Source organism: Chroicocephalus ridibundus, chromosome 1, assembly GCF_963924245.1.
Source record: "Chroicocephalus ridibundus chromosome 1, bChrRid1.1, whole genome shotgun sequence".
Lineage (NCBI taxonomy): Eukaryota > Metazoa > Chordata > Aves > Charadriiformes > Laridae > Chroicocephalus > Chroicocephalus ridibundus.
This window is the reverse complement of record NC_086284.1, coordinates 34,929,597-34,942,780: the sequence shown is the minus strand read 5'-3', so window position 1 is coordinate 34,942,780 and position 13,184 is coordinate 34,929,597. Positions and strand designations below refer to the sequence as shown.

The following is a 13,184-nucleotide window of genomic DNA, read 5'->3' as shown; positions in this document are numbered from 1 at the left end:
TGCCAACAGGTGAATAGGCGTGCTTTCCCCGTGCTGTACAGAGGTTGGCTGCTAATTAATCTCTGCTGCATGTTCACTGCTTTATTTTCTGTCATAGTGTCTTAAGATTGTCTGGGTATGTAATTTCTCCTCTGAGTTTCTAAGTGTTGAGGTTATTTTCAGACACGAGAAAAAAAATACTGCTGCCGTCTGCTCAGTTCCCGTTAGAATGAAGTTCTAGTTGCTTACGTCACTGGCTAATAATATTTAAAACACATGTGTCTAAGGGAATCAACAGCTTTGTTAGTGAAGTAGCAAATAAATAAGGGAAATTTTTCTTACGTAATGGTAAATGTAAATAGTAAATTAAACCCTTGATACAGAATATGCTGCATGTTACATGGGAAGTTGCTGCCATCTTTATTTTGCGATTGTGAAGTCACAAAGCAAGTCTACTCTGAAAACTACTGTTGTATTAGGGAAACCTAATATATTTGTTTTTCTTTATAATGAAAAATAACAATTTGCAGCAGTAGGCAAATCTGCTGCCACCTACCTAGATGTAAATACCAAGTGCTCCCTGGAAATATTGCAGTAACTCTGGATTTGGACTCAATAGCTGAGAACATAATATGCTTTTCATGTGAGCAATCAAATTTGTGAAGAATGGAACCAGTATGGAACCACTAGTCTAATATGAACTGTATTTTTTTTTTCAAAATGGGGTAGAAAGTTTGCCGTTTTTTCTTTTGTTTTGGCTTTAAGTAATGGTTATCCGAAGTGTGGTGTTTTGGGTTTTTTTCCCCTCAAAGTTTTGGAAGGGTTTTCAGAGCTGGGAAGTTAACTCCTCTCTCAGCTTTTCAGACATTTTTTTATCCCATAATTCTGCAATAACATTTCACTTTTTATGGAAAAAATCATGATGGAAGATGTAACAGAGAAGAGGATGCCTTAAACGTATAAACAGATTACTCGCAGATTGGCTTCTGTGTTATAATAATATGTATATAAACATATCAAATGACTTTCTGAGAAGAAATCGTGGGCCCCTGATTAGCACTCACCAGGCTCTAAAATTTAGTATTTGGCATTACTGGAGGAAGTGGGCGGGTTTCTCTTGATGATATAGAATCAGATGATGTACCGGTATGCCTCAAGATGCATAAGCCAACCTGGCACAGTGCAGACGCAGGTCCTGGTTTCTGGAAGGAGAAGTGATCCTGCAGGAAAAATCGTAACGTCCCCTGAACTCATCTCATCAAGCCACTTGCTCTGAAGTACGGTAGAGTATAGTAGAATTATCCCAGATTTGTAATTATCTAAAAGCTCCAACCGATCAGTGTTGTCTATGGATGCAGAATGATTTTTTTGGGTTAACGCTCTCGGCCGCCCTCCCCAAAACCACGGCTGCCTCTTTCCCCCCACAGTGGAGGTGGCAAACAGGAATGTGTTGCAAATCCTAAGTCGCTGCAGTTCATGGTCCCAGCTTGAATTGCCCTCACTCATGGCACAGATGTTACCTCACTATTCAGTTCGGGTTGTTTTTTTTCTGTTTTGTTATGCTGTTGAATCAAAACTCTTGGAAATTTTGCCCAGAGAGAAGCAGAACTGCCTGGGGAATCGGGTCTGAAAACTAGTTGAAATGAAAAGTAACCTTTGTTTAACTGGGTGGGTGCTTTGGAGGCGTGAGCAAGTAGTGAGAGGTAAGAACTGCCTTGTGGAAAATGTCACCCAAAGATACCGCTGCCACCAAACAGCAGCGAGCCGTCGGGAGCCGTGGACCGTGCAGCCGTAGAAATTTCATTCTGCCAGAGCCCTTTGGCATCGTCACGCCTTGTGACACAGCTTCCCAGATGCAGACTAGGTCCCTCAGCCCAGGAACTGCGTACAGATGTACTTCGTGGGACGAGGTGCAATTATATTTTTTTTTCCCATTCTCATTAATCTGTCCGCGTGGTCTAGGGCAGAATTTTAACCTTGAGTCTGTTCTTCCACTCACTCTGCCACCTTTTGAAGTGCCTGTCAGTGACACTCCTGAAAGCTACCTCGCGTGCACGCACAAGGATTGCAAACAAAGTGGATATGCAGGTATACACACCTACCCATGCTTACATAGCAATAACTTTTTCACCTGCTTTCATCACCTTTTAAAAAAACGCACTGCGCAACAGCAGTGTCGTTGTACAGACACGGTTGCGCGCTAATTGCTGTTGGAGTGAGTACATTTGTCTAAGGTAGCTGACTCTTAAGTAATGACAGCATCTCTGCAACAGATGAGATAAGGTGTGCTGAGAGATATATATCGATCTCCTGCTGCCACCTGCTGGGGTGTGCGTTGTGAACCCCAAGGACTGAAGGGCCATCCCCACAGTGCAAAACGAAGTCCCTGCTCCCCGCTCACAGCACGCAGCCACTTTGGTCGAAAACAAGACCCTGAGAAACTACTTTGTAGGCATAGTCTGTTACGGTCATCTTTCTTATGTGTTGGATAAAGTGATCTTTTAAACAGCCCTTGTTGCTTTGAGATAAGTTTTTAAGAATCACTTTGATGCCCGAGTCCAAATGAAGCATCGTTAGTGTGGAGTCAGGATTTTTTTTTTCCTTTTTAAATTTTTAATGTGTACCTGGAGAGAGAGAAACAATCAGTTTCTATAGAAGATACGTTTTTTTACTGACTGAGAACACGCTTTTTATTTATTTTCCAACTTTTCCATTTAGCAAAAAATGGGAAGAGTGCAAGGAAGAGACTGGGCAATCAGCTTTTCTTTTTTTCCTATGGCATCAACAAATACTTGCTTTTTTAATGAGTTGGAGTATGTTGATATTCGTACTTAGTGGAACTGTAGATACAGAAAATACAAGGCTTCCAGTAACTCCAGTTCAATGTATGCACGCAAAGGGGATTAAATTGCTCAAACTAAAGCAATTATTAATCTAATGTGGGGATTCTTAAACTGTGGTCTGTGGTTGCCATGGCAATCTACTCAAGTCAGTCCCGATTAATATTTAAACAAAAAAGCAGGCAAATGGCTCTTTAAAACATGAAACAAATTACTGCTGTTTTATTATAAAGAGTAAAGGAGGGTGATACTAGTGAGCTGTCTTGTGTCGAAGGATATACTACTGGTTGTCATAGCTTTGCTTGGGTGTTTGGTTTTTTTTTTTAAATTTCTCTTCCTAGCCTTAATATTTGAATGTATCAGAAAATTCTCTGGCACCTGCTCAGCTCCCCTCTAAAAACGAGGCTGTAACAAAATGCTTAAAGCTTTGCAAAATGAAAACCAACGGCTTGGGGCTTCCGTGGGGTCTGAATAAGGCAGGGAGTTTCAAGATAATCCCAGCCCAAGCAAGACGAAAAGCCAAGAGCTTTTATCTCAGGTGGAGAAATTCCAGCAGGAGGAAGATGCGTGAGGGAACGGTGATGTACAGACCCGCACGGTGGCTGTGTCCCACTGCCCTGGGCAGCCCCTCGAGCACAGTGTCCGCTCTCATGGCTCCCTGCGGTGGCAGCGAGCTCCCAGGGCAGAAAGCCTGCCCGTGTCCCCACTCCTCCGCAGTCGTGTGACAAACGCAACAGCGCACAGATTTTTAGACCAGCCGTGCATGTGGTACGCAGGGTACGTCGGGCATGTCTCAGCCTTTTGATTTTGCAAACGTCCCATCTTGAGACGGGAGCTGTGGAGCATCTCCGCTCCCTCACCCTGCTGCTGTAGGTCGGCAGTAACCTCAGCATCACCTTCTCAGAGGCACCGAGAGCTTCGTTTCGGCAGCCTGTGGAGCATCCATCTAACCTCTCCGCATCCCGGCAGGGCTGCGCAGGGACTCCCTGGGGCTCGGGCGCTCCCTGCTGCACCCCTGGGGCTTGCACTGGGCCGGGCATCACACCTGGGCTGCTCTAACCCCTCGTGGGGGTTGAAGTCTATCACAGAGCTGTTATCACACAAGTTAGTGCCCATCAGCCCACCTTGCTGTCCACCGGGTCATTTTCATGAGCCGAGTTGATCATGGAATCACAGACTTGCCTAGGTTGGAAGGGACCTTTCAGATCATCGAGTCCAACCGTCAGCCTAACACTGACAAAAACCACCACTAAACCATGTGTGATTGAGAAGATCATGAGACATCGTGTAGGAACCATGGTAATCGCCTGCCTGTGTAATTTGAATTTTTGTTTCCTTTCAGATATACTTGAAAGAAATTTTAAGAGAAATAGGCATCTACAACGTGAAGGGGACCCACAAAAACACATGGGAGCTGAAGCCAGAATACAGACACTATCAAGGAGAAGAGAAGAGTGATTAACAAAAGCGTTTATGAAGCAAGAGAGAATTAGAGTGATTGCACTGAGGGAGCCGTGGTGGGTTTACAGAGAGGACTGAGCGCAGCACAATTCTGCAAGGTTCAAGTCAAAGTAGAGCAGCTGATACTTTGTAATTTTCCGTAGCTTCATTTTTTTCCTAAGGAATCTCTCTTGTACGTTTCTATAAGTGTTTTGTCTTTTGACAGGAAAAAAAATATTTATAGAATAAACTTGTATTAGATTTATCTTTATTAGATACCTTTTTGAGTTCTGATCTTACTTTTTCATGGTAGCTTTGTGGCTTTTCCAAGCCTTGATAACTTTGAAGGAAAACATGTCCTAGAGGAACCCGTAATTTGTGGGTTTGTATTCCAGCAGAACCAGGTTTATACCTGGGTGGAATGGACATGATGCTCCTTTTGGGATCAGGCTTTAGGAAAAACGGCCAGAGCTGCGGTGCTCATCACAGTCCTTAGACTCCGTGGGAACAAATCAACACAGTTAAAACCTGAAAAGCGAAGAAGCAAAGGCTGTTCCGCACACAGGTCAGTGGGAAGATGACAGTCCCCTCTAGGTAATTACTGAGAAAGAAGAAAAAAAAAAAAGTCTGTCTGTTAGGTACATCAAGGAATTGATTTATCTTTTGTTTGGTTTTTTATCATGTTACCTATGTCTTATGTTTAAGCATATCAATAAAAGCCTTGTTTTAATTTGTACCACGCAATGTTCTACATTATTGACTGAACGAATGTTGTGATTTAGATAGCATAGGTATGAAGGTTTTTTTCAAACCATGTTTTTATTGCTGGCTTTGCCACTGGGTTTTTGTGTTTTGGGGAAGATTGCTTAATGTATCCGTGTCTCTGTTTCCCCATTTTTGAAATGCACATTGCAAGGGTTGTCTATTCAGCATCCTTTTTGGGAGGGAGCAGGGAGGGAGATGGGACGAGACTATTTAATTATATTCTCAAAGCTTTTATGTTAATAAAAGAGCAAAGAAATCAAGAGTGAAAAAAACCCTCGTTAATATACCTGGAAATGAACCTGAAGGTGAGGTTTTATAGCACGACTTTCACATCCCCTCAGGTCTTTCAAATGCGTGGATCACTTCTGCACACACTAATAAAATAACAGGTCTGTGTGAAAAGCAAACATTCCATTATTGGTCCACTTGGAAGGAATGAAAGATTCAGAGGGAGGTCAAACGGAGGTTTGTAGAACAGCTCTGACCCCTTATGCAGGAGTCACATGTTTTAATTTTGTTCACTTCATTGTTTCTGGAATTGTTTGTGTAGGTATCTCTCTACAGATATGCTTCCTGCTGGTGCTCAGCTTCCTGTGGCATGAAGCGTCTCGTTCCTAGGAGGTGGACTACTGAGAGGTTTTGAAGAGCAGATGATGTTCCTGGGATGTGTGTGTGCTTCCGTAAATATTGCCATTGACTCCTGTCTCCTCAGGCTCTATGAGCAGGACCCAGCTTGCAAATGGCTGCAGGAGATACCTAAGGATGCTGAGAGGAACACGGGAAGTCAGCCTTCCTGTCTTGCTACGGTACGTGATGTGCTCCCCAGGAGTAGCCAGCACACATTGCTGTACTCCTTGTCCTGTTCGAGTCCTCCGGAGACTTGCATTCACAAGCACGTAGGGTGAGAACTCTTGCTTTTCATGAGCTGGGCTTCTCTGTTGGACTCGTGTCCTGTTTGAGCAGCTATGGTACCTAGAACGTCTAGGTCATCTTCTCCCTTAGGTTCCTCCTCATGTGGTCTTCTAAAACCGTGCAGGGGAATGCCATGCAATCCTGATTTAATAATGTTGGAATTCAGTGCCACAGGTAAAAATGACCGTGCCATTTCAGAGGGAAAATGTTACCTTTAGTGGGATCCCCAGCAGGATTAGTTTACCAGGAAAGCATTTTGGATCTGCTTGTATTTTGGGGTTTATGCTTCAGAATTTGCCTTCAGTTGAGAGGGACGTAATCGGTCAGCGTGAAATGCCATGAGTAAAGTAGGTATTTTATTGATCTGCAGAGTGCCTTTGGACAGGGTAAATAAGAGTAATGGAAAGTGTACAGAGCCATTTTTTAGGGATTTTATGGTTTTATGGGTTTATGGTTTGGAGTTCACTTCCCAAGCCCCAAAATTTCCTGAATTTTATATTCAGAAATGCTGGCCTGCTACCAAATTTGCTTCGGCAGTTAAGACAACACCAAACGCTGCTGTTTGTCAATGCTTGAAGTTAGGCATAAACATCCACATTCAAATTTTGAGTGGCTGACTTAAAAAATCCTGTAAAAAATGCTGTTGACTACAGCTCAAAACAGCTTAAATCAGTCTATGTTTTAGATATCTAAATATTAAGACAGGTTTGAAAATATTGACATAGTAAGGATTATAAAGCAGGATATCCTGTTTTGCTAAGCTGTACTTTCTGTTACTCAGTTGCTCAAAAATAAGCTTTCTAGCAAAAATTCTAGGTACGCTGAGAGATTATAAATACAGATAGCAAAACAGCAAACACAAGCACAGTATTTAGTCACACAAGGCACAGCTGCAAATGAAGAGGCTTTCTGAACTGCAGTCACGTGCTTTTCACCAGCCTCACTGAAGTACTAATACTGAAACCCAGACCATACTGCTTATGTGAGGCTCAAATGGAAGTCTCCAGGAATTAAGCTGATGTTCAAAGGGATGACCGTGCAGAAAACCCTCACTGATACTGTTTTTGCTTTATCTGAACCGACGTAAAAATGCATAGTAAAAATGTTTCTTCCGGCAGTTTCGAGAGCAAATCAAAATTCATCCAGAGAGGCAAATCGTGAGCACTACACCAGAAGGGAAGACACACTAGTGGTCCGGATGAGTCCCGAATCATATGGGGAAGCGTACTCCTGAGGAAAAGTCCAAAGTGTTGCTGCAAGAGGGAGAAGCCTTTCCCCTTCCATTGGAAAGCCCCTTCCCAGGGCTGTGGGAGGCAGATGTGAGAGGTTTTGCACCATTCAGGGTAAACATTTGAATCTTGGTAACTGTTCCTGTCATTTGTCTGAAATCATACACCAGAGGGTGAATCTCTTCTGCTGGAGCAGTTTTTGTTCCAAATAAGAAACTAACTATTAATCACACAAGAGAAAAATGACTGAAGAGCAGATTCTGCTCAGCTAAGGGAAAGCATCTTCTGGGGGAGTCAGAGTATGGATTCATCCCGTGTGCCTTAACCACCAAGAATCTGGCTTAGAAGCACAATCTCTGTAAAGAAAAGTCATTGCCAACATTAGCAATAAAAGAACAAAAGTATAAAAGTTTTATAACTAAACCAAAGTGGGAGTAACATGGGTTTAAGGTAAATTTAATGTAATTTTTGGCTTCCTTTTTCTCCAGTGGAGGAAAATCTGCACCTCCAGAGTCTGATTCAACCTGTCCAAGGCCTGAATTGTTCTCAGGAAATGTTTGTCTTTCTCTTCTAAAAGCATAGGGAGAATTGGGTGACTTTAGCTTAATTTAAAGTCTTCGCTCAAGCTTCTGTACCCTGTGAAGTGATTCTGGGTCTGACCCTTCTGATGAGAATGATCCTCACCAGCAAATTGAAATTTCTGCTCTAAATCACACAAGGCAGGAACATGAACTTAATCAGGAGATCCTGGTTCAGGAGAATTCCTGAAATGGTCTTGAGTATTCTAGAGTTTTTACAAGATTTCAACAAAAAATAAAAAGGAAAAAGTCTGTCCTGAACCATAGTCTTATAGAATAACTTGGGTTGGAAGAAACCTCTAGAGGTCTCTTACCCAACCCCCTGCTCAAATCAGGCCCAGCTATAGCAGGCTGCTCAGCACCTTGCCTGGTCGGGCTTTGAGTATCTCCAAAGATAGAGACTCCACAAAACCTCTCTGGGCAACCTGCTCCTGTGTTTGACCACCCGAAGGATGATGTTTTTTTTTCCTGGCACCTAACTGCAACTTCCCGTGTTCCAGCTTATGTCTAGTGTGCCTTGTCCCATCACCACCCACCATTGAGAAGACGCTAGATCCATCTTCTCTATACTGTAGCTCTGTAGCCTGGTAAATTAAGTATTGCCATTGTTAGTACCAGGCCACAGGCTTTGTACTGGGTTTGCAAGGTCTCAGGACTGAGGTTTACTAGGTTTATTGTTATCTTCACTTACTTTGACTGGCCTAGTCTGTCTTACTTTTGCTTATGTTTGTGTGGTTCAGCAATAGTTTTTGAATAGATAGTAATAACAAGTAGCCATTCTTCATAGAATGAAACATTAGGACAAGAGGAAATGGCCTCAAGTTGTGCCAGGGGAGGTTTAGACTGGATATTGGGAAGAATCTTTACACTGACAGGGTTATTAAGCATTGGAACAGGCCGCCCAGGGAAGCGGTTGAGTCACCATCCCTGGAGGTGTTTAAAAGACGGGTAGACGTGGTGCTTAGAGATATGGTTTAGTGATGGGTTTTGTCAGTGTTAGGCTGATGGTGGGACTAGATGATCTGAAAGGTCCCTTCCAACCTAGGCAATTCTGATTGTAAGGTTTACGATGCCAGTAGGGATAGACAGCAATGTGCGCTTGCAGCCCAGAAAGCCAACCATATCCTCTGCTGCATCAAAAGAAGCGTGGCCAGCAGATCCAGAGAGGTGATTCTGCCCCTCTGCTCTGCTCTGGTGAGACCCCACCTGGAGTACTGTGTCCAGCTCTGGATCCCTCAGCACAGGAAAGACATGGACCTGTTGGAGCGGGTCCAGAGGAGGGCCACGAAGATGATCAAAGGGCTGGAGCACTTTTCCTATGAAGAAACGATGAGAGAGCTGGAGTTGTTCGGCATGGAGAAGAGAAGGCTCCGGGGAGACTTATTGTGGCCTTTCAGTACTAAAAGGGGCTTACAAGACAGATGGAGGGAGACGTTTTACCAAGGCCTGTAGTGACGGGACAAGAGGCAATACAACACAACACAACAGGTCTGTGTCCAAAGAGCATTAGCACCGTCACGAGGATGAGCGCACCTCCCAGTCAGAGGAAGGGGTTTAGGAAGGAGGACACTAATTGAAAAGGTGAATGCCTGGCTTTTTGATGTGGGCTCATGTTTTTACGAAAGACTGTTTTTTTATGGGCATCGTTAAAAATGTGGAGAGTGCTAGAAGTAAACGAGCAGTGGAGTTTTCAACCAATGAGCAACAGAAAGGCTGAGGGAAGCCAGGGTGCCCTGGTTTGCTCACAGCCTTCTCTGGAGTAGCACCAGTTTGAAGGTAAAATAGGGAATGGGACAGTGAGGAAACTCCATTTGAAAAATGGAACTAGGAAACGCTATACCAGGATAAACAAAGAAAAGATACCCACTGGGCAGTCCAGAAGCCAGGCAGTTCATGGAACAATTTTTTACCTCTTTCCTGCATGGTTTTGAAGGCTTGCTAGGTTGTTAGGGTGCAACTGGAATTTTAGCCCCAAAAGCAGCCACAAAATCCATGTGGCATGAGAGAAGAGCACAATGAGCCCACAGCGATACTGACCTAGAAGATGAAAGATGCTCTTCTGTGCCAAGACCAGGACCTGGGCCATGCATTCAAGGACTCTGCTAGCTCCTGCCTGGTGGGAACGCATGGTAAAGATGGAAGTGGAGTTGTTCGGTGCCGTTGGCAGGTCATCATCCAGCCTGCCTCCAAGCCACGTCTCCCTTCTGCAGTAACCCAAGGCACTGTGGGACCGGTCTAACTTCATGCGAGGCTGCGATAATGATTTAGCATTTGGGGCAACCTCATTTGGATCCAGCATGTAATAACCGCAAAAGCTCTCCAGCTCTGCTCCGCTTGTTCTACAAGGGGACCTTACGCAAGTGCTGTTAGCAGGATTGCCATCTGCTGAAAGAGAGGAGGAGGAGGCTCGTAGGCGTTCAAGTCTGATTCCCCGGCCCCCACATTTGGATTAATTTAATCTCTGAACTCGCAGCAGTGATGAACACCGATTCCCTGCTGGTCTCCCCGTGTGCTGCTGTCTCTGCTCGCTGCTGAACTCTGCTCACGCAGATGTTCTTGAATATTAGCAGTTGAAACATTGGTCCACGAGCAGGTCCCATAGGCACGAGCAGAAGCATCAATGTGCTAAATGCCATTAAATGAGATTAAAAGCACGTCTACTCTCTAGCATTACTTCTCCCGAACGACCAGTTCTTTGAGTCACCAGAAATTTAATACGCAGCAAGCCCAGGCCGTACCAGCATGGACCTGAGCTGATGGGAGGCAGCACGGATGCAGCTGCGCCAGTAGAGACGTCTGTGTTCCAGTGGGCTCAGAGTGGATGAGAAGGTCCCTGCTACATGGAGAAGGGGGGGTGGATTTGAACCCAGCATGGAACAGGCTGGTCCCAGTGCTGCCTCCTCCGCCGCCCTGTCCAGAGGCTGCCGGTGGGACAGGCAGGGCTTCATGAGGAATGAGAGCAAGCGTGAATTCAAGGTGAAATATTCACCAAGTGTGAATATTAGCTGCGGGCCAGCAGAAAGTTTTGTGGCTGTGAGACCTCTGCTGCTGCCACCACATCTTTGACATAGAGCTCGGAGTGGGATCAGGGCTCACCAGCTGGTGTGATCCCAGTGGATGCTCCCTAAAAGTCATCCATGCTTTGAGTCAGATACGTATTGTCCTCACCAGCTGCTTGGAGTTGGCTCCAGCCGAACGTACCTCCTGTATGTGTCAGCTATGCCCACCCACACTCACACGTCCCTGTTGCGAGGATGGCATTTTCATTAGTCACTGTATTTATTGACTCCTAACAAGTCATTTTTCTCGCTAATGCAGTATCAAGAGCTGAGCGGTTGCTCCAGGCTCACCTGGAAGGCAGCTCTACTTCTTGCCCAGAAGATGCCCAGAAGAAACTGTGGATGCCCCATTCCTAGAAGTGTTCAAGGCCAGGCTGGATGGAGCTTTGAGCAACCTGGTCTAGTGGGAGGTGTCCCTGGAACAAGATCATCTTTAAGGTCCCTTCCAACCCAAACCATTCTATGATTCTAGAGCTTTTTTAAGAGCTGTGGCTGGGTACAACCTGCCACATTTCTCATACCAGTGGCAGGACGGGAGGACTCTTTCTTGGTTCTCCTAACGAAGACTGTATGTGGCTACTGGGCTGTACGGTCAGGCTTTCTCTGGGAACGTTTCATTATTTGCACAAGGATGACAATCCAACAGAAAAGATCAAAAAAGGCCCTTTACAGAAGAACTCAGTGGCCAGTGCTGCAGCAGGTCTCAACGTTCACATCTCTTGTCTGGGTCAAGGTCAAACTCTTCTACTTTCAGCTCTCATCAGACTCAAATAATTTTTAAGCTCATTGCATTTTGGAACAAGGAATTGATGAATACCTTTGGATGGGAAACATGGGACACCTGTAAGCCAGCAGGGTCAATGACCGCAGATGCCATTGAGCATCGTTTCAGCTAACCGCACCTAGGGCTTGTGTGATGAGCAAGACTCCAGCACTAGCAGCAGAAGTTACAGTGACCCTGTTCTCCTGCCCAGCTCAGAACATCTCAGCGCAAGGAGCATCTTGGTACTGGTCTCAAAGGAGAACCCCAGCCAACATGCATTCCTTGGGGAAGTACAACCAGCTGAGAGGTAAGGTGTGAGGTAAGGAAGGCTGTGAGGTAAGGAAGGGGGTTAACAAAACCTCCATCTTGGACTTCCGGTGGGCAGACTTTAGCCTGTTCAGAACCCTGGTTGGGAGAGTCCCGTGGGAGGTAGTCCTGAGAGACAAAGGAGCCCAGGAAGGCTGGACGCTCTTCAAGAGGGAAATCCTAAAGGCCCAGGAGCAGGCTGTCCCCATGAGGCGCAAAATTAAAGGGTGGGGAAAATGGCCGGCCTGGATGAACAAAGAGCTCTTGATGGGACTTAAGGAAAAAAGGAAGGTTTACCACCTTTGGAAGAGGGGACAGGCAACTCAGGAGGAGTACAGAGATAGTGTTAGGTCATACAGAGAAAAAATCAGGAAGGCAAAAGCCCAGCTGGAACTCAACCTGGCAATTAACATAAGGGACAACAAAAAAAGTTTCTATAAATACATCAACAAAAAGAGAGTGACAGAGAATGTCCATCCCTTACTGGATGCGGGGGGAAACCTTGCAACCAAGGACGAGGAGAAGGCTGAGATACTTAATGCCTTCTTTGCCTCTGTCTCTAATAGTCAGACCAGCTACCCCCAGGGCGTTCAGCTTCTTGGGCTGGAAGATAAGAATAGAGAACAGGACAACTCCCCTGTAATCCAGGAGGAAGTAGTTAATGATTTGCTTACGCACCTGGACACGCATAAGTCTATGGGGCCGGACGGGATTCACCCAAAAGTTCTCAGGGAGCTGGCAGGAGAGCTCACCAAGCCTCTCTCCATTACCTATCAACAATCCTGGTCAACAGGAGAGGTGCTGGATGACTGGAGGGTGGCCAATGTGACACCCATCTACAAGAAGGGCCGGAAGGAGGATCCCGGAAACTACAGGTCCGTCAGCCTGACCTCTGTACCGGGAAAGATCATGGAGAGGATCATCCTGAGTGAGCTCTCACGGCAAGTGCAGGGCAGCCAAGGGATCAGGGCCAGCCAGCATGGGTTTAGGAAAGGGAGGTCCTGCCTGACCAACTTGATCTCTTTCTATGACCATGTGACCCACTTTCTTGATGAGGGGAAGGCTGTGGATGTTGTCTACCTGGACTTTGGTAAGGCCTTCGACACCGTCCCCCACGGCATTCACCTGGAGAAACTGGAGAATCATGGCATAGACAAGTGTACCCTCTGCTGGATAAAAAACTGTCTGGATGGCCATGCCCAGCGAGTTGTGATTAATGGAGCAAAATCTGGTTGGCAGCCGGTCACCAGTGGTGTCCCTCAGGGCTCAGTTTTGGGGCCAGTCTTGTTCAATATCTTTATTGATGATCTAGA

At 45.5% G+C, this 13,184-nt stretch overlaps 1 protein-coding gene across 2 annotated transcripts in view; it reads left to right on the top strand.

The window, feature by feature from the left end:
• Nucleotides 1-5,286, top strand: part of GTF2F2 (general transcription factor IIF subunit 2) — a 93,652-nt gene extending 88,366 nt beyond the window's left edge. Inside the window, exon 10 of one of the 2 annotated variants that reach the window (XM_063334722.1) lies at nucleotides 4,162-5,286. In XM_063334722.1, the coding sequence (XP_063190792.1) occupies nucleotides 4,162-4,281 (120 nt within the window). In that variant the 3' untranslated portion in view covers nucleotides 4,282-5,286. The remainder of the gene's footprint in view (nucleotides 1-4,161) is intronic. The other variant, XM_063334731.1, reaches the window with a different exon arrangement.
• The last annotated feature ends 7,898 nt before the right edge of the window (nucleotides 5,287-13,184 follow it).